The 22,432-nt window shown below is 39.2% G+C and overlaps 1 protein-coding gene across 2 annotated transcripts in view; it reads left to right on the forward strand.

Annotated features, from left to right (window-relative positions):
* Positions 1–19,248, forward strand: part of AKAP6 (A-kinase anchoring protein 6) — a 493,527-nt gene extending 474,279 nt beyond the window's left edge. For both annotated transcript variants that reach the window (XM_006763650.2, XM_006763654.2), the window contains exons 13-14: positions 6,985–10,403; positions 15,394–19,248. In XM_006763650.2, the coding sequence (XP_006763713.1) occupies positions 6,985–10,362 (3,378 nt within the window). In that variant the 3' untranslated portion in view covers positions 10,363–10,403; positions 15,394–19,248. The remainder of the gene's footprint in view (positions 1–6,984; positions 10,404–15,393) is intronic.
* The last annotated feature ends 3,184 nt before the right edge of the window (positions 19,249–22,432 follow it).

The raw sequence follows: 22,432 nt of genomic DNA on the forward strand, positions 1-22,432 counted from the left end.
TGTTCTTTTTTAATTGATATGAAATTAACATAACATAAAATTAATCATTTTAAAGTGAGCAATTTAGTGGCATTTAGTACATTTACAATGTTGTAAAACTATCATTTCTATCTAGTTTGAAAACAATTTTGTCACTCCAAAAGGAAACTCCACACCTATTAAGCAATTTTTTCCTACTCTCCCTTCCCCAAGCCTAGTGACCACCAATTTTCATTCTGTCTCTGTGAATTTATCTAGTCTGGATATTTTATATAAATGGAACCATACAATAAGGTTGACTTTTAAATACACATATTTGAACTGCGTGGGTCTACCTATACATGGATTTCTTTTCAGTGAATACCATAAATGTATTTTTCCTTTCTTACAATTTCTTAATAACATTTTCTTTTCTCTAGCTTACTTTGGCTGTTCAAAAGTCAACTGTATATGATTTTTTTGTGTCTGGCTTCTTTCACTGAGTGATGTTTCTGAGGCTACTATCTGTTATAATTGAGAGGTAGCACCAGCTAGAAAGTCAGAAATTCTCTGGGTGGCTTTGCCATGGCAGAGTTTAACCTCCAGGCCTTCCCCAGATTTCTCCAACAGCTCACAAGACCATGAGCGGTCTGTATTTCTTCAATTTACCCAGTGCAGATTTGTTGAGAACATTCTTTCTGCCAGACACTATTTTACGTGCTGAGCTCTAGTGGAGATAGGACAGAAAGGGTCCCGTGGAGTATAGATCTGGGGGGAAACCCCTACTTCCCAATATGACTCTCTTTTGTCTCTGGTCCCTGTTGAGAACTAAGGCAATTTTTGCTATTCTAAGACTTACTTTTAAAATTGTTATAGAAGATACCAGATGGCAGGAAGACAAAAAAAAAAAAAAAAAAAAAAAAAAAAAAAAAAAAAAAAAAAAAAAAGAAAGGATATTAAGCAAGGCACTGGGAAGATCAGGGAATGCACTTTAATTGCAGGGGCACCAGTGCTATGACTCAGGGGAATCAGTTTCCCAAATCTGAGCACTGAATGCAGGGGTGGGGGGGAGGGAGTTTCCCTTTTATCCCCTTAGTTTCTTTGTCTTCCAAATATGGACCAGGATTCTGGACTTTTCACGAGCTTTTGCAGCCCTTGTAATGGTAGTAAGGGGGGAAGTGAGACAGCGACCAAGACCCCATCTGGCGCTGGCAGTCAGATCCAGTTGTGGGGCTGTGTATGGTTTATGGCTCCTGTTAAGATAAGCATTCAGGGAAACAGGTTTTGCAAGGCTAGCTAGGACACAAGCCGAAAGGGGGTGGGGCTAGCAGGCATATGCATCAGAATGCAGGTTCGGGGGGAGGGGAGGTTTCAAGCTGCTTTCACAAAACAACTAATGGATTTTTTATTTTTGACTATTTCAGAAATATCTGTGTAATCAAGACTAGGAAATATGTCCTCATTGGTAATCATTTTAGTGATGTTTGTAAAATAACTTGGGAATTAGTCTGTTTTGAGTTTCTGATCAGCTTCATTATTGAAAAAGCGCGTTCATTGGAAGAATTTTTGATCATTGATGTGAGATAGACTTTTGAAGGGTTTTCTGGGCTGAGACAAGTAATTTTAACATTATTGTCAATCTGATAGATCGTGAGCAGCATTTTCTGTAATGAGTCAGTTGTGATAGAATTTCACAGATAATAGACTTGCCTTTTAAAAAAAAATAGATTATTTTCAGGAAATAGAAAGGCCTTGTGCCATGGGCCTTACTGAGGACTGGGCAGGTGTCCTTTCTCATCTGGTTATTCCTGAGGGATAAGCCGAGTCAAAACAGGCAAAGATAAACCGACACCCCACTTATAGTACAATGGGAGAAAGTAAGGGTACGAAAGAGATTAGTCAACGGACCACCAGTTGTAATGCAAACATTGTTACGGTTATTTAACTGTTAGCCATACTATTGTACCATAGTCCTCTCACTTCAGCACAGGAAATATATGCTGATAGCTGCCAGCCATCATACCCCTGCTGGGTGCCAGGCCCTCCCCACAGGACTTTACAAACATTTTCTAATTTAAAGCTCCCAACGGTCTCTAAGGTAGACACAATGTCCTGTGATTAGATGGAAATGAAACATATACCAGTAGATGGTAAATAACTTGTCCAGGATCACAGAGGTAGCATGTGAGAGGGGGGATCCAGGATTCAAACCCAGATCTGTTTGCGTTTTTGGCCCAAATCCCCAAATAGGTGATAGTGATCATTGCTCTTTACCCTATTTACTTTTTAACTTATATATTTTTTTCTTTTCTTTTTTTTTAATATATTTTATTGATTTTTTACAGAGAGGAAGGGAGAGAGATAGAAAGCCAGAAACACCGATGAGAGAGAAACATCCATCGATCAGCTGCCTCCTGCACATCTCCCACTGAGGATGTGCCCGCAACCCAGGTACATGCCCTTGACCGGAACCGAACCCGGGACCCCTCAGTCCGCAGGCCGACGCTCCATCCACTGAGCCAAACCGGTTTCGGCTATTTTTTTCTTGCTAAATCTGAGCCAATTCTTTGCTCAACAAGAGGCAGAGTAATACAAACTCAAGGTTTTCATAAAAGTTATATTTCCATTTTCTGAAAACTAGCTGGTTGTTATGGTTGTTGATGGGTTGTTTGGTTTTTTAAATTTCTATGTAAGTCTAATTTAGGAAAGTAAGTATGCATCTAATATTCAGACACTTTGGTTTTAGGTTTGGAGGTGGGTGCTAGGGAAAATATTGCATCAAAAAATTAGAATGAATATACGAAGGTTGGACTCTCCCCTCATTCCCATTGATTCCCTGACTTTGACATATACATGATTTTCTCCCTCCTGCTCCTCGCCCCCTCAAACTGTGGGCCTGCTTTATTCCTTAGGGTAACTATACATATCTTTATTCAATTACAATTCAAACTGTTTATGTTTTTATTATTATTATTTGTTTTTGTTGTATTCTGCTTTTCTACAGATAACTCTCTTCTCCTAGAGCTTTGCAAGTGATATTACTCAATAAACTCCTGGATTTAGAATAAATGGGAATGCAAATTGCAAGTCTTCCTATGGTTCTTTCATTCTGAGCACCAAACATTTGAGTGGAGTCACAAAAAGAACATCCTGCTCATTTTGCGATTCTTTAGATTTTCAAAAGATGCAACTTTTTAAAGAAAATTAAAGGAATCTGGATGTAGTTGTATCAATCACAGTTGAGTTGTTTTATAGAATGCCAGCTTCCTTCATCTCCACTGTTTAGCTGCCACTGTATGTCTTATCTCTTATAAAAGTTCACCTTTTAACCTAAAATTTTAAGAAAATACTAGAAATGCAATCCTGGGAGACCCAACTCAATTAAAAACATACAAGTACAGAGGAAGTTAATTTGGATATGAATTACTTGCTGCAGTTGGAATCTTGATTCTTTCCTCCTTGTCCTCCTCCTCCTCTTCTTCTTCTTCATCATCATCATTTCTCCAGCCACTTTTAGTTACTTTCTTTAGTATATATTGTGCTAATATAAATAACCTGCTTCCAAGAATAATTCTAGTCATTTCTTGAGCAGATCTGTGAGTGAGTGTGTGTGTGTGTGTGTGTGTGTGTGTGTGTGTGTGTGTAATTACTTATATAAAGCCCTTGGGCTAGGCTAAAATTCTGCACCAGTGAAACAAGGTTATGAATGAAAGACCCTTGCACAAATTAATTTAATTCAGAATTACCTCTGGAATTGCAGACTCTATATTGAAACTGCATGTACTACTTACTTACCTTACCAGTCTTTTGGATTCAGTCAGATATTCTCAGATTTTGTCTACATCCATTTTTTTTTTCTATGTGGGGATAAGAAAAGAGAGGTGAGTTACCTTCACTCCACCCCCCATTCCTTGGAAACCTAGGCAGCCTGACCGCACAGCTCCCCAGCTCATCCAATTTTGATTTATCACTTTACCAAGATAGGAACACACGTGTGTGTGTGTGTGTGTGTGTGTGTGTGTGTGTGTAAGTATCAGACAATTCCTCTAGAAAAATAACAACAAAAATGCTTAATTAACTTGAACATTATTGACTGTGTTTGGGTTAGCTTCAAAGAGAACATTCAACTAAATAATTTTCCCACCAGTTATATTACTCGATTCATATGTCCCTTTTTCAAATACAACTTTTTAGTTATATAAATATTCTAATATATTTCCTCTTGGAAACATTCCCCATGGTTTTGCCCCCAGGGTATGTTTTATGTTTGAGGATTAAATCTTGAGGAAATGGAGATCTTTATTGAAAATGTTGACATAATTTAATCCACAAGAGAAAAGAATGAATGAGAGCAGAGTGAGTAGTGCTTTTTTAATATGGAAAGTTTAAAGTCTAAAGTGAACAATTTATGAACAGAGCTTGTCAGGTATCACTGGAATTGACATACAAAAAAAATCAGAAATTATAGTAAATTTATGAGATTTATAGAAGAGAATTAAGAACGGGAAAAGAAAATATTATATCCAAAAGTTCAATTATTTTCTGTGAAAATTTTCCACTCCAATCACTTTATTGAACAAAGGACTTGTTCTTTTAGGCACTGCTATAAGTTTTATACTTTCATAGGTTTGCATTTGTAAAGCCAATAAGGCAGCATTTGTCAGAAAATGACTGTGTCATGGAAGATGAGTCCGAGTCTCTGGCACCACTTGGGCTGAGCTCCTGGCACGCATCCACGTGGCACAATTCCTGCAGCTATGTGAGCCCCCTGGGTGTGGGACTCGCATGGAAAATCTGTGCTGCTAAATGTTCCTTCGAGTCAACCAGAGACTTACAAGGAGAGCTCCTTTGAAAGACTAGTTCAGTTATTTATTAGCACTCTCAGAGTATAGTGTCAGCCAAGATAGTATTTGAAATTAATATACTATTTGATTAGACTGATTGATTGTTCCTGTAGCTGAAGATTTTAACATTCATTAGCCATCCTAGCCAGTCATTAGTATTGCCGTTATCAGCAAGCGAAGAATAAACAGAAATTCTAATAAAAATTCATCACAGCGAATGGACTCCATACCTAAGTGAGTGTGATGAGTGCGGTGGGCTAGATTAACTGCTGTAGCATTGGCAGCGGGAAAGATTTCTGTAATAAAATTTAAAAATATCCCTTAATTAATGTTTACTTTGTAACTGGACTCTTTTAAACTTAAGTAGGCTATACAGATAATCTCTTACATATCCAGTATAATAAAGTGCTAATGGGTGTTTTATACTTCATGTGTCTGTGTGGTATCCCCTAACTATTAGTTTCAAGAGGATTGAGGACTTAGGAAAGTTCTGCTAATGTTTTGCTGTGAGGCCTTTTCCCCACTCTGAGGAGCAGAGCACTAGGTCCGTTTTTTTCCAACCAGGTTGGTAGAGTAAATCTGAATTGTAATGCAAATGTGCTGACCTGTTATACTGTGTGACACCTCCCTTTACCTACCCTGTCATGAATCCCCAGTGGTTTTAAGAGCAAATGGAAAGGAGCATGAGGAGGAGAGAAGGAGGTAGGCAGGGAGAACCCTTTATGAATTGACTCAAGGCCACTCCAGAGCAAGTGTGTGCGCACTGAGAATTATAACTACCTGTTCTGACTCCCTCTCAGCCCTTCACATGCAGTAGTTCATTTAGTGCTCAGAATTATATCGTGAAAGGTAGTGCCAGCCCCCTTTAAAAAGTGATGTGAGGAGACTGGTGCTCAGGTAATAGGTTAGCAACCTGCCCACAGCCATGCAGATCTGCAACAAAATCAGCACTTCGCCTCTCCGCACAGAGCCAGGGCCGTGCTCACCTGCCTGGCTACCTGCGCAAGCACAGGCTGAACTGCCAAGCTCTGTTTGAGTTTCTGTCTGTCACTGAACCTGTCAGGGCCTGCAGCACCTGTCTCACTCCCTTGGCTCTGGCATGAATCCAGACAGCTGGACAGAGAGTGAGGATGGCGAAGGCTTCAGGACAGAGTCTAAGAGTCAGTTCAGTGACTCCTGTGTCCCAGAATGTGTCAAGCTCTACCTAAACAGGGTGAAAACCAGGAAGTCCAAGCCAAGATGCAGGGTCCAGCTGTGCAGGCAGAGAGCAGCATAAGAGAATCTGGGCGACTGCATCTCTGGGAGTCAGGAGAGTCTCCCAGGTGGTTGTTATTGTAGGGCTGGAGGAGGGCTGGAGGGGAGGTTCCTGCCTGTAAGAAATAGGAACGGGACTGAACATAGGGAAAAAAAGTCAACAAGGACCAAAGCGGAATCTCTGCCAGAGAGAGAGGCGGGGAAGAGAGGACTGAGAGAACTGTGATTAAGGCACTGCCCTGGATTCCCGGTGCCCGAGACTCAGGATCCAGGAAGATGGGGGTGAGGAAACCAGCCCAGCGTTGTTCACCTTGGGTCTGATTGGGAGCAGGGCCAATTTCTAAAGAGGTGTTACCCTGAAAGGGAAGGAAGACACGCCAGAGCCTCTGGAACATGAATGGCTCCACAGGTTGCTACGACTTGATTCTATTTCCCAGGCAAAACCTGCTTCCAGGGGAGAACCCAGGAACAGAGGCCAGAGGGCTGCACCCTGTGTGGCTGCAGAGAGGCCTGCGAATGGACTGCAGAACGGAGACAGCATCAGAGCGAGCACGCCTCCTGAGGACATGTCAGGGGCTCTACTCCTTTTAACCTTCTTTTACCCGACAGTTTTATCCTCACACAATCCAAGGTTAAAAATGTAGAAGAATCAATAGGGAATGGTTAATTCCATAAATTACAACTTGACTATAATAATCTTACATTTTAATCTATGTTATTGCCTCCAGTGACAAATTACTATTGATAGAACAGCCTATTTCAATAATTTTGGATGTTATTCCAGAGAGGAATAGAGCTGATAATTATGCTATCTTTCAAATCTATGCTTGGAGCAAATTTCTTTCTTGACTCTTCTAAGAGATTTTGAATGGATAAAATGTTCATGTTTACGTTTCCTAATTCTTCTTCCTTTCCTCTCCCTACACAGGAGACTCTGAATGTGATTGATCCTGGCTTGATGGACCTAACGGGGACCAGCGAGGATGCCCTGGAATGGGATGAAACTGATATAAGTAACAAGTTAATTAGTTTGAATGAAGACGCAAATGACCTCAATCAAGAACCCCAACCTGTCATGCCTTCCTCAAAACCTGAAGAGACAGGTAGTGAGGACCCGGGCTATGAAGAAGAGTCAGGTGACCGTGGGGGATCTCAGTATGCCTCAAGTATTACTGCCCCCTCGAGTCCCCACATTTACCAAGTATACAGCCTCCACAATGTGGAACTCTATGATGACAACCACATGCCATTCCTGAAAAACAATCCGATGCTCACCAGCATGACGCAGCCTAGTGTTTTGACTAAGAGTCTTAGTAAAGACTCCTCATTCTCATCCACCAAATCTTTGCCAGATCTTCTAGGGGGTTCCAATTTGGTGAAGCCCTTCCCGTGCCACGGAGGAGACATGAGCCAGAATTCAGGCAGTGAGAGTGGAATAGTCAGTGAAGGAGACACTGACACCACTACCAACTCTGAAATGTGTTTGTTCAATATGGTAGACGGGTCCCCTAGTAACCCTGAACCTGAACATCTGGAACCACAAATGGGAGATGCCATTAACATGTTAAAGCAAAAATTTAAAGATGAGGAGGAAGCCATTAAGCTTCCAAATAGCTCTCAGTCATCCATTTCACCAGTGGGTTGTGTAAATGGAAAAGCTGGAGATTTAAACAGTGTTACCAAACATACCCCTGATTGTTTGGGAGAAGAATTACAAGGAAAGCATGATGTGTTTACATTTTATGATTACTCATACCTCCAAGGCTCAAAACTCAAATTACCAATGATAATGAAACAGTCACAAAGTGAAAAGGCATATGTAGAGGATCCCCTGCTCCATGGCTTTTATTTTGATAAAAAGTCCTGCAAATCTAAACATCAAGCTACAGAGTTACATCCGGATGCACCTCCCCATGAAAGGATTTTGGCAAGTGCATCCCATGAAATGGATCACAATTCATATAAAAGTAGTGATATGGAGAAGACACTCACTGGCATGCAGAATGCCAAACAGCTCTCCCTTCTATCTCGTAGTTCATCTGTTGAGTCCCTTTCTCCAGTGGGTGATTTATTTGGACTGGGTATCTTTAAAAATGGCAGTGACAGCCTCCAGCGAAGCACTTCTCTAGAAAGTTGGTTGACATCCTATAAAAGCAATGAAGATCTTTTTAGCTGTCACAGCTCTGGGGACATAAGTGTGAGCAGTGGCTCAGTTGGAGAATTGAGTAAAAGGACATTAGATCTCCTGAATCGTTTGGAGAATATCCAGAGCCCCTCAGAGCAAAAGATAAAGCGGAGTGTTTCCGATATCACTCTTCAAAGCAGTTCCCAAAAGATGTCTTTTACTGGCCAGCTGTCACTGGACATAGCATCTTCCATCAATGAAGACTCGCCAGCATCTCTTACAGAGCTTAGCAGCAGTGATGAGCTCTCTCTTTGCTCAGAGGATATTGTGTTACACAAGAACAAGATCCCAGAATCAAACGCATCATTCAGGAAGCGCCTGACTCATTCAGTGGCTGATGAAAGTGACATCAATGTCAGCATGATCGTTAACGTCTCTTGCACCTCTGCTTGCACTGATGATGAAGATGACAGTGACCTCCTCTCCAGCTCTACCCTCACCTTGACAGAAGAAGAGCTGTGCCTCAAAGATGAGGATGATGACTCCAGTATTGCAACAGATGATGAAATTTATGAAGAGTGCAACTTGATGTCAGGGCTGGACTATATAAAGAATGAGCTGCATACCTGGATTAGACCAAAGCTTTCCTTGACTAGAGATAAGAGAAGGTGTCATCCCAGTGACGAAATAAGGGGCGGTAAGGATATAAGTAGTACTGAGATGACCAATTCCTCTGATACCCTCAGCATTAAGGCCCTTCTAAATGGCTCCATAAAACATCTCTCTGAAAATAATGGAAACAGTACGAATTTACCCCACACCCATGAGTTAGGAACACAGGGTGAAAATAAGAAAAATATTTTCAAAGTCACTAAAGATCCATATGTGGCTGATGTGGAAAATGGCAATGTCGAAAGTACTCCAGAGAGACCGAAGGACAAACTTACTGAGATTTCACAGGAACCAGAGAATACTGGTTCAGCCAGGAAGAGGATTTCAGAGAGTGAGCATGGCAAGTGCGAAGCAGCTGTGGATAGCTCAGATGATTCCAACGTTGCTGGAAGAGAATCTGTCTCCCAGACCGTTAGACATCTTCCAAAGAAATGTCAAAACCACCACCATTTTGAAAATCAAATGGCTGCTTCTACTCCCGCTGAGAAGTCTTGCCCAGAACTGCCTCCAGAAACCAGAGTCACCAACAGACAGGACTCTGACGCACTGCAATCTTCATGTGATGATGCACTCAGTCTGGCTGGAAAATCTGCTGGTTGCTGCCTAGAACTCGAACAAAATGAAACAGAGGAAAATGCCTCTGTTGGTGACAACATTTCCTGTTGCGGCTGTGAGTCAGGTGTTTTCCATCCGAAAGATGCCGAGGACTGTTCAGTACATGACTTTGTTAAGGAGATCATTGGCATGGCTTCCACTGCCCTAAAAAGCAAATCTCAACCTGAAACTGAGGCAGCCGCTCCTACTTCATTAACTCAAATCAAAGAGAAAGTGTTAGAACATTCTCACCGGCCCATCCACCTGAGAAAAGGGGACTTTTATTCCTACTTATCTCTCTCATCGCATGACAGTGATTGTGGGGAGGTCACCAATTACATAGAAGAGAAGAGCAACACTCCTTTGCCTCTGGACATGACTGACTCCGGCCTGGAAGACAGGGAAGACATTGAGTGCTTCTTTGAGGCCTGTGCTGAGGATGACCCTGATGGAGATGAGCCCTGTGCCTCCAGCCCTCCTCCAGATGAGCCTGCAGGTCACAGGGAGGCTGCAGTGCCATCACAAGCAGCAGCGGGCTCTCCTAGGTACAGTGACATTTCTCTCTCAGCCGACGATGCAGACATGGTGGATCCTGCATGTCCTCCCCCTCGGAAAGGATCTGACATTGGAAAGGAAGTGGATGGTTTACTTCAAGCTTCCAACGTCTATGGAGAAAGCTCACAGTCAGCTACTCCTCCAAGGCTGGGCGGTGAAAAAGAATGTTCAGAAAACCCAGGCGAGTCTGGGATGCCAGAGGAACATAAGGCTGCTTCGGCCGACTCGAGAGTCCCAGGGCTCTCCTCAAAGGCACAGCAGTCCAAAGACAAGGCTGCGTTGCTTCCCAGCCCCAAAACTTTAACCTGTGAAGATCTCCTAAACCTTGATGAAGAACGACATAGAAATATGCATAGGTAGAATGTAACCTTCTCCAAGCATGAAAATCATCTCATTGAAAGGTACGTATAGTTCTCATGTTTTTAATGCATATTTAATAATAAATATATATAATTATTTAATATAATTAATATATGATGAGTTTGAGTCATCAAATCCATGATAGGAGAAAATACGAGTTAGGATGGTCATGGCAAATATTTATCTGAAGAGGACATTTAGGTGGAAGAAATACTTCCCACAATGCAAGCAACTGTGAAGCAAAAGAGGGGAAAACAGTCACAAATGACATTTTTATTTTTTAAAATATTTTTATTGATTTTTTTACAGAGAGGAAACGAAAGAGATAGAGAGTTAGAAACATCGATGAGAGAGAGACATTGATTAGCTGTCTCCTGCACACCTCCTACTGGGTATGTCCCTGCAACCAAGGTACATGCCCTTGACTGGAATCAAACCTGGGACCCTTCAGGCTGCAGGCCGACACTATCTGCTGAGCCAAACCGGTTAGGGAACAAATGACATTTTTAGTGACATTAACTTGTTACATCATTCTAGCAAGAAGAATACAAAATTTGAGGAAGTAGCTGAATAATTTGGGGCCTTGAATTCTTCCATTGAGGGAGGAAAAATAGTTCTCCAAATTGCAATTACACCCTCTGACCCAAACCCATGCACAGTGACCACTCCCCCTCTCAGGTTCCTGCACCAGAGCTGCCAGCTTCCTTCAGGGCCTGAAGATGAGCCATGATTAGGCTAAAGGCTGTGTCTCCTGGTCTGGACCTTCCTTTAATGCTTCTGTCTAAAGTAACTGTCATCACATTTGCTTCCCCCGGGGAAGGCTGTGCTGTCACAACTCTTACTCACAGCCAAGTCTGAGGACTCACATAGGCAGGGAAGGTTGATGTTAAAGAAGTGGCTTTTATTTATCCACACAGACTGAGAACAGGCCTAGAAAGCAAATGCAGAAAGAATAAGCAACAAGTTAATGGTGTTTTTATAAAAAACAGAATTTTTGAATTTTGCCTGAAGGTGACAGACTCGTTTCCATCAAATTTTTAAAGTCATTCCACTCTTTATGTTTAATAAGACAGCTATTGATTGATAATTCTGAGATGGTGACACAGTTCCAAAAGTAACACAAAAACACTGTCATTTCCCATTTCTAAGCCCCAGTGATGAATATACTATCTCAGTCAAGTTTCAAGAAAATTTGAGCTTTTGAATATGGGAGTTGTGTTTTACCAATGTGAGGTGCCAAGTGCCATCGCCACCCCCACTCCTACAGCTTAATGTTGTAACCTCAACTTGTGCTATAGGAAATGAATTACAGAAGCAATCTACCCTAATTTGTTAACTTATTCAAATAACAGTTATTATACTTAACTATGCTAAAGATTATCTTTTTTGTGGCAGATTGTTTATTTTTTGATGAGCCTAATTACTGATTTTCTAAAAGTAATTTACATTTATTACAAATACATCTTTTAAAATGTGACAGATAAATGTTGTTCCCATAATGTATTATGAAAAAAGTTACTATTTAAAAACACATTATTTAATTTGAAAGATGAATGGCAAACATCATTATTTTTTTTCCTGCAACACCTGTGCCCTAGGCTCATTAAAATGTGTGATTCTGTGGAGAGCTGCTAGAAATGAGGAGTGCGAGGGGGAATCTATACCATATATACACCCTAAAAATAAACTCGGTATGCAAAATTGGAGAAAGGCATCCTACTTACTAATATAGCTCAACTAATTTTCCATGTTTCAGACTCTTTACAATTGGCTGCCAATGAGAACAAAAGTGGGAGCGAGAGAAATAAACATATTTCTGTGAAAGAGGTTGACCCTGTAATCACATTCTCCATCGGTGTGTACCACACTGACCCTGCCGGAGAGTAACGCAGTGCCATCAGCTACTGCCAAGCAAGTTCCGTGAGAATTAGCGGTACTGCTGGCTCAGCCAACCTCCGCAGAAGGGCTGGTAGAGCCTGGCTGACTTTTATTCTCCGAGAGGGCATAAAAGCTGGGAAGCAACACCCCTCTGAGTCTGACATCATGTGACTGTGACCCTCAAGTCCCCAGTCATGCTGATCCTGGCACTGGAGAAACTCCAGGATGCATCCTCCCTTTTGACACCCTGGGCATTGCTTCTCTCCCTGACCTGGACACAGAATTGACCTGAAATGTGAATGAAAGGCAGCTCCATCTTTAGACCTGGGGAAGTGAATGTGCCGATGGGTCGGTGTGACTGCCACATTCTACAGGCTGGGACCGTGTAAACAATCAGCCAACCCGCCTGCCAGTCAACAATATTTTGTTGAGCCCGGCGACGCGCTGCCTGGCCCTGTCCCAAGCAATGCAGAAGCAGCCAGATTTTACTCTCCAAAACTCACATCGCCCCCCCAAGTGACTCGTTATCAGCCTAGGGCCATTCAAATGGCCATATTTACAAGTCCTATGCAGTTTTTTCAGAAGCATGTACACAGAACATCTGGATACCTACATTTTTCACTAGTCGTTAGCATGTGTACCTGGGTATAAAGATTTACTTATTGTTAGAATACTACCAACCAGGACAAGTTAATCTCAAAATCTTGACATGATTTCAGTGTTCACTGTCAGGAATGAATAGTAAAATTATTTGGTAAACATGGGGTTTCATGCCTATGAAAGCTTAACTGTTGTCATTGTTCTTCCTACAAGATTCAAAAGAGCAAAAGAAAAAGCTCTACTTTTTAAGCCATTTGAACACTATCAGTTGAACACTATCAGGAAACTCAAATTTAACTTGCGTTTTTTTTTTTTTTAAGAAATAAGTTCTCAGATGATGAAATTATTATGGCATCTGGAAGAGCTATAAGGGAGAATAATAGCAATACAATCTGCAACTGTAACATTTCTTTCCAAAAACTTTTGAAGAGTTTCTTCATTTACTGTGTTCTAATTAAAACCCACTGAAACTACGGGAGAAGTTTGAACATGATCTAACACAGTAGGCATTTGCACCAATTTTCAGGCACACTGCTGTGCTTTTCACTATTTTCATTTGTATGTCATGTTTCTATAAAAATAGGTAAGTAAGTCATATCAAATCAAAAGAAAGGTAACTGAATAGATCCAGATATTTCTGCCTAATTTGGAGAAAGAAATACTGTATGTGTGGCGTGCCTCCCAGGACCTGCCTGAGAGATGTACTTTGCACTAATCTTTTTGCTGCATTCTGACAGTTATTTCTTCATAATCCTCATTATAAGCCTCTGATATTTGGTGAGTGATTTAAGCCTAAACTTTATGCAGGACAAATCCTGTGGTATAAAATTTTAAACCATCACGTGCAGCCAGTACGCTCAAGTGTGCACATGTGCAGTAAAAAGTGCTGCTGCTCAGTTTTTACAAACTGAGGAAGCTGTAAGAGCAAACTTTTCTCAGGTATGCACCACACATTTTCATTCTATTAATCGGATTGACAGAAGTGTTTAATGTGATCCGAAGCTGGCCAAGCAGGTTTAAGAGACTACTCTTGGTGACAGTACATTCATTTTTCACTAAATAGTACAGGTGTAATCTTATCAAATTTACCTTTGAAATCACTTCAATAAATCAAGGTTCTGGTGTATGTGAAGTATTTTTTAAAATTATCCCAGAAAAGCAGACATATGTACTACTATTTGTAATGCTTTAAACAATAAAAAAAGATAAAAATTATCCAGCACTTCTGAATAACTAGGTTTGTCACGATAAATAATGAAGATTTTATTGGGCATCACCCATCTCTCTCTCTCTCTCTCTCTCTCTCTCTCTCTCTCTCTCACACACACACACACACACACACACACACACACACACACCCCAGATCTGTGTCTCAGCCAATTTGGCCTGTCCCTTTCTAAGCGGGCCAAGTTAAAAGAATTGATTATACAGAGAGAATTTAAATACCAGCACTTATGGTAGTATGATCAGATTTGCCTCACCTAAGGATTCACTACTCAGTGACCAGATTTCAAATGACTCATGTCCTCCGCATTTGAACAGTGCACTATGCTCTTTCTTGAGTTACTGCATTATTTTACTCTACCAAATTTCATCCCATCTGTTCTTGTCTGTCTCTCCCTGTTCTTAAACTTGCCTACTCTCCCAGATTTCCTGTGGCTCCAGCCAAACTATATTAGCTAGAGCTTTTCTTGCTCTTAAACAGGTTGTAGGGTTTTCGAGAAAGGGCAAGACAAAGAAAGAGAATGTGTAGTTCTAAAAGGACAATAAAGCAACCTGACATCAGAATTCAGAACTCAAACCCAGACAAGCAAAAGCCTGCTTTATTTGATCCCACGACCTTAAGTAATTGCATCCTGCATTGCCTAAACCTGGAATGTATTTGTTCCTCACATTCCATAGGTTGCTTTGAGCCACTTAAAAATAGGCAGAACCAATTGAGTTTGAAAGTGTATCAGAGACATGAGATGCACGAAATAATCGAGTCATTCTCATTTGTACAGTGCTGTCTGCACCTTAAATGAAATGCATTCGTATTTGAACTAGAAGCCCCACTTATATCCTTTCCTCATAGGAAGGGGCTGAAACATTTGGAATTATCACAATGTTATGAATATTTCACCACTACATAATAGTGGAATTGTTCAAATCCATTGTCACACATACAGTCTCACTGGAGGAAGGATGAATGACTGTCAATACTTTGCTGGTTCACTTGGCATTGGCAGCCTCAGATTTTCCTGGAGAGTTGAGGCTCCCTGGAGTGTTTGAAACCAAGTTCACAAGCAAAAGAGTAGATGAGATCCAGCAGGAAAGTCAAACTTGATTTTTCTTTAAAACCATGTCTTAAAAAAATCAATGTATTTTTCACATTGATTCTGAAACGTTTTTATCAGTAATGTGAAACGGGGGCTATTAAAATCACTCTAATTTATGTATCCTTTTATTTCAGAGCATTACCAGTCCCAAAATGGCAGCCTTCAATGATTCCTCGAAGGTCAGGGTTTTACAGATGAAGCAGACATTTCTGAAACCTGTTTTTGTTTCTTGTAGATAAGCCCGGCTGTAACTCAGGGGTGGCCTCACACTCCCACCCCGGGCGGGTCTCCGTTCCATCCCATCACTGCCGTCTGTTACACTGACCTCTCCCACGACGATGCTTCCTTCGAGTGCGGTTTGTCCACATGGCCTTGTGACCCTGACGCGTGCGCTGGCTCTCTGTAGGTGACTCTCCGAAGCTCAGTGAGCTGCTTGCTCTCCCATGGATTCCTGTCCCAAGCTACCTCTACCACCCCCTCTCCAGCAAGACTTTGGTTTGCCTTGTCCCCTCCCCATCTGCTCTTTAAAGCTCTGCAGCTCACCAATTTGATGGTCCATTAAATTCACCTGTCTGGAATGAGCCCCTGCCAGTACTTGACCAAGTTCATGTTTCAATAGGAAATTTCTTTGTAATGGTACGATGCCTATGTTTATTGAAAGAATTTTACCTAAAGGGGCAACATTTGATTTGATTGCAGCAGAGAGAAGAAACGCTGGCTTTTCTTTCAAAATTAAGCAATTGTTAAAAGCTCCATTTTATTTATTTTATTTTATTTATAAAATAATGATCTATGCAGCACTTCAAGAAACAACTAAATAGTGTTGTATATTATAGACTGGTGACATTCTATTAAATTATGTACAACATTTTTGCTTTTCTTAATGCTTCTTGAGGTGGTAATGAGAAAAAAAGTTTTTTAAAACAGTGTGCCTTGCTGTATTTCTTATACCATTTATTAGAAAGCTGCTTTCATGGTAAAATTAGATTGTTTTAAAAGGAGGAAATAGCAAGGTTAAGATGTGTGAATAATTTCTGTACATATGTATAACCAAGTACAAACATTGATGTATAATGACAATATAAAATGCTTTCATGTTTGTGATGTCTAGTGATGTGGAAAATATAAGCCTTAAACCTATTAGATTGCATGGTAATTAAAATTGGCATAATAAACATAGATTATTAGGGAAAAAGGAAAAATTAGTGATCTCTTCTACCTGTGTTCTTTACCAAATTATTGCATCTGGTTCTGGAACAAATATTAGATATAGCAGCTTCCAAAATATCTATATTGCATAAGAGGCTTAAAATTACTTAAACTAGAAACTACACAATGAAGCCATCACAATTTTCAAGATTCTTCTGATTACTATAAAAATCTTGGAACACTGATGATTTACTTCCAGTTCCCCTAAACCAGTAAAAATATATCCTAGATTTTTTTTATTTCTACTTATCATTAATGGTTTTAATGTCAGATTTCAGAATACTTAGTACATCTTATATTTATTTTATATAATTTGTTGAATGGGTTTGATAGAAAGATAGTAGAAAAGTATAGAAAATTTGACTATTCTTTTTATTTAAATTATAGATTTCAAGTGTATTTATTTTGTGTAAAAGAAGTTAGCTAAAAATATTGTTTGGACTTTACTGCTCTTGTGAAAGGCAGTTTCTAGTTTTATTCTAACACCTACTCAAGTGCCTGACACAGTAGGTATTCAATAAAAATTTGTTGAATTGAAATATTGAATTAGGTAATATGATGACATTTATCTTTTCATTTTGAGAGAGGTACACTAAAACATGTAAACTAGAAAAATATCTAATGCAGTTAGAAAATCACATGTAATATATGATTCATTTACATCAAATTTCAAAAAGAAATAATGTATGGATTCATATAGTCAAAGAAATGACAATCATTCATTCAATTGATAGTTTGTTAACACTGTTTATCTGCAAGGCACTATTCTAGATGCAGGGGATGCAATGCTAACTGAACAAACGCTCTGCCCTGGGGAGGCTTACCTACATATGGATGAAGTGAGCGCACAAACGAGATTCAGTAGTGGTCCTGCAGGTGAGGAAAAGAGCAAAGTGATGAAGAGGTACAAAGACGGAAGCAGCAATGGACAAGGAGGAAGAAAAGGGCTAGAAGAGAGCAGAAAGTTAGATGTAGAAAATTAGTGAAGCTTATTGCAGGGTAGTAGGAGAAAAGGTAAGTTGGGAGACTTTTAAAAAGTTATGATGGACCTTTGTATGTGCTATGCTAGGCAGTAAGGAAATTTTGTTTTCTTTGTTTTGCACCTGATATTGCTTATCATTAAAACTTTATTAGTAGCACACCAAGAACATTTAAAAATAGTAACCTATAATTCTAACACTTTCATAACTACTTGTATTTTTATGCCCCTTCTAATCTTTTCCATGCATATTTCTAAAGTGATGAATCATTCTAGACTTTCGAATGGATAGTAATTCATTCACAAGGGGTTTTAGGCAGACATTTAGTTGCAGAGTTCAAGGTGATTACAGGGGGAGATATTAGAGATAAGTGTCTCAGTAGGAGGTAGCTATAGAAAATAAGCTAGTCTTGAGAGGATAACAGAAGATCACAAGGAGAGTGGCCTGGGATGTAGAGAAAAACGTCCTAGTGTCCGAAATCCCTAAGAGCATTCTGGATTTCCCTTGAGGTATGCTGTAATTTTACACACTGAGACAACCTAAATTTTCCTTGGGCACTAACTATTGCCAAGTCTGCATCTCTTAGTAAAACATTCAAAGAACAAACAGGCCACGATGTTTTACTTACCTGTGATATGCTCATTGAAGACATTGAGGTATTGAAAATATTTATTATTAACCTGTTTAGGGTTAACACTGGATATATAGAATGACTTTCAGGTTTATGGTACAATGCTTTTTCAGGTTGGAAAGGACGGAATAGCCTCAATTTCTTGCTCTATTTAGGTGCTACCTTCTTAGTTACCCTTGAATGGCCACACCAACTCTGCCTACGCACTTCCAGTGGTTTATCATCTGCAAGGCAAGCGTGTGTCTCTATTAAGAAGCTCTTTCTTGGGTTGCTAAAATCTGCATAGTGACCCCCTACCCACCTTCAATTTTGTTCACTGGTCTTAATTCTTTCCTGCTAAGCTGCCCGAGAATTTCTACCCTTTATTTTTCATGGTAACCCTGGAGATAATTGAGACCAGTTACTCATCCTCTCCCAGCTGCTATGATTTCTGTTCTATAATTCCCTCAGCAGCCCTTCATATGCCATGATTTTCATCTATTTCAACCTAATGTTAACAGACAGAATCCTTGAAACAGAGGAACTGTCTTCATCATCATACATGTAGAAAAGTATCTGAACATTTTAAGTGGTAAGTTTTCTCTAAAAATATATTAAGATATGTTTATTCTATTATTGTAAAATAAATAAATAAATAAATAAATAAGCAAATAAATAAGAATCCATTACTTCCTTCAGTGGCCCAGTCAAGTGCCAGAGTTATCTTGAATGCTTACCTTACATCAAATCCAAACCTAACCTGTTTCGTTATAAAGCAGGGTCTCCTTCCCATTTATTCATTTATTCATTCAGTCATTCAACAAACATTCATTGAGTGGCTACTTGTGTGAGGCACTGTGTTTGGCATTAGAGAGACAAAGGTTCCTGAAACGCGGTCGCTGCCTACAAAGGTTTACAGTTTTTCTTGTGAAAGTGCCTTTTATGTCCTCGAATAGAGTGATTTCTCCAAATTAAATGATGGCCCATTGATTTTGTTTCCTATCTAGTTTCTCTACATTTTAAAAACTGTAGTGAGCAAAATGGTATGCAGAGTTATGTGGCTCTGACTGCTAGAAGTAGTGTTTTTGTATTTGAAAGTTTGAATAACAGAAAAATATTTCAGGTTTCTGGTCACTTAATAAATATGTCTTATGCAACAACAGAACAATCTAAATTCAGTGCTTTTGAGACGTTAAGTTTGATGATTTTGTTGTGTTTGGTTTGTCTAGCTTAGAAGTTTTACCCATGCTATAATTCCAGGAAATAAATTAACTGAAAATTAGAAAACAGACTGAAATGATTTGGCTATTTTTTTATAAGTCAAATTATTTTCATTTCCTAAGAAATTGGTTTTATTTTAGAATTTTACTGAATAGTCTGTAATTTTATATTTCAAATTTATTTTAACTTAAACCAACTAAATTTACAACTGTGTCTTTTTTTCCCATATATACTTTTCCATTTTTTATTTTGAATAATTTTAGACCTATACGAAGGTTGAATGAGTAGTAAAATGATATTTGCATACTCATCAGTCATTTATTGCTACTGTTTTACCATGTTTGCTTCATCTCTATACACACACACTCTCACATACACACTTTTTTATGTGATTGAACTATTTGAAATTATATTGCAAATCAGAACACTTCATCTGTAAATACTTCAGCATATATCATCTAAGAACAATGGCATTATTCTGTTAAGTCCACAGTACCATCCTCATGGCCAAGAAATTTAACTTTGATACAATAACATTTGATAATTCTTATTCAGATATCTTAATAATACCCTTTTAAAGTTGTTTTGTTTTAATCTATGATTCAAGCACAGACCACACATTGCGTTTAGGTTTTGTCTTTTTATTCCTGAACAGTTTCTCTGCACTTTAATTTTTTTTGGGGGGGTCCTTCATAACTGACATTTCTGAAGCATCCAGGCCAGGTTTATAGAATGACCCACAATCAGGCTGTGTCTAGTTGTTTTCTCATTATTCAACTCAGGGTATAAACTTGTTTGTCAAGTATAGCACATAAGTGATATTGTGTTCAATAGCTACTCTTTAATGAAGAGTGAATGACTCATTGACATTCTTGATGTGTCTTAAGGTTCACAACTTACTCTTATAGCTAATGCTTCATCAATCGAAGGCAGGGTCAGCAAACTACAGTTTGTCATTCAAATCTAGCCTACTGCTTATTTTTGTTTGGGCTCTGAGCTAAGAACGGTTTTTACATTTTTAAATCATTGAAAAAATCAAAGAAAATTTCATAACATAAAAATTATATAATATTCAACTTTCAGTGTCATTAATAAAGTTTTATTGGAACATAGCCACACCTATTTGTTTACATATTGTCTATGGCTGCTTTGCACTGTAACTGCAGAGTTAAATAATTGTGACAGAGACCATATAGCCTGCAAAGCCTAAAATATTTCTATTTTGCCCGTGACAAAAAGAGTTTTCCCATATCTGGTTTATGGTATTCTAAATTCTGACACTGTTTTCTTAGAGGTAGATAGGTTTCCATTTGCAAAATCAATGTAACATATTAGCACCTGTAATAACTATATTTTGCTTTCTATATATGAGTTGGCAATTTCTGTTTCATGTTACCTTAGTAAAATAAAGTGTGCTTTGTTTGATAAACTTAAAGATTGTTCCCCAACCACAATTGGTTTAAGGATCTAAATTTAGTTTACTTAGTACAGCATGGCTTTGATTGATTTTGAGGGTTAGTCAATTACAGACTAAGTCATTTGTTCAATCAAAACCATCAGGAAGATTGACACAACCTAAATTCACTTCAATTCACCAATAAACTGGAATCCTTTCTCTAAATGTTTTTCTAAAGCAGTCCAATGAAATTTAAATTCAGGCCACTTCAAAGCCAGTTTTTCAAATGTATTTTTCAACCCAAACAAAGGCAAAACCTTGATCAAAGATTGTTTAAGATACACTTTCATTTTGTAAGTCTTTGTCACAAATAATCTGAATTTGCCAAGGAAATCAGTAATTCTCACGGACCCTGCTGTGGCCACAGGTGGGCCCTCTTACAGAAGGTAACAGGCTTCTACCTTTCTCCATAGTTTATCTTTGACAGCACTAGCACTCCCCCCCACTTGCCCCCCCCCCGCCCCCACCATATGCCTAGAGAGGGGACACTCCAAGAAGGCATTTAGCCACTTCCACCTCCTTAAAGAGCAACAACACACCTTCCATATAACAATGCCTATTAATATGAGACTTTTCATGTATTTGCACTTTCAGAGTAAAACAACAAAAGGATGTGTGCAAGTCATCCCCACAATACTGAGGTTTCGGTGGGAAAGGCGTTTTGCCAGCATCTTGAGATCATTCTGCCAGTGCCCTTGATTAATGGGCCCTCACCAAGGGAGACAATATGCAGAGTATTCGTACCTGTGTCTTAAAGCAAATCTGGGCCTGCATAAAGCAACCTTTCTGTCTCTTTTCTGTTTCAACGCAAGCAACTTGGAAGATGTTCACATGTGTGAGACATTTCCAAGCTTTTGCCAGACATCGATAACCATTTCTAGTGAGGGAAGACTCACGGAGGGGACCTTAATGCACCGGATGGAGTGGCATTGCTCAATGGGTAACTTTGATGCCAATCTAATTCATACTTAAACAAGAAATCTTTCCTGAATACTAGGTTACACATCACTTGTGACATCATATTTTAGAACCACAATAAACCCTCGCTTTTGCAGACCTTGATTTAACGGACTTTGGATTTAATGGACAAGATTTCCAGGTCATATGCCATATGTGAAAATTAACACCCTGTTAACTTTAAAATGCTTTAAACCAAGACTTTCTGATAGTTAAAGTAACAGATTATTTTCTGTTTTGTTATTAACTCACTGCTATTTTTAACAAATTTTAGCAAATGGGCCATATGTTGGAAAAAAATATTGTAGTAATTTCCCTGACATTAATAAATATCTACAACTACAGTCTACATATTTAAATCAAAGAATCACCACTCGTAAACAATGTTCGGGGCATGATTAGCACGTGATCACATCCCAGTGCAAGGTAATTAGTTCTGTTGTCACAAGGCATGGCTTTCTGCAGCAGTTTTAACCTGTGCCAGCAATTTTCCCAGGACACGTGCTAACCCCGCCCCAGCCGTGTGCATTTGTCTACTCACCATGACTGGTGAGTGCATGCATTTACTAAGCCTATTCAGTATACATTTAAAATTACAGTAATACATGTAGAAAACTTTTCTATGAAATTAAACTTTTTGTACATATTTTAAATTACACAAACATGTCTACATAAGTACAAACAGGTAAATTAACTAATTTAAAGTACACATTCAGAAAACCTACTTTATAATATAATGGACTTTCAGCTTTAACACACACCCTCACCTGAATTAGTCTGTTATGTCGAGGTTTTACGGCACCGACATTGAGGCTTGTAGTGAATTGAAGTGTCCCGAACC

Source organism: Myotis davidii, unplaced genomic scaffold (genome assembly GCF_000327345.1).
Source record: "Myotis davidii unplaced genomic scaffold, ASM32734v1 scaffold116, whole genome shotgun sequence".
NCBI lineage: Eukaryota > Metazoa > Chordata > Mammalia > Chiroptera > Vespertilionidae > Myotis > Myotis davidii.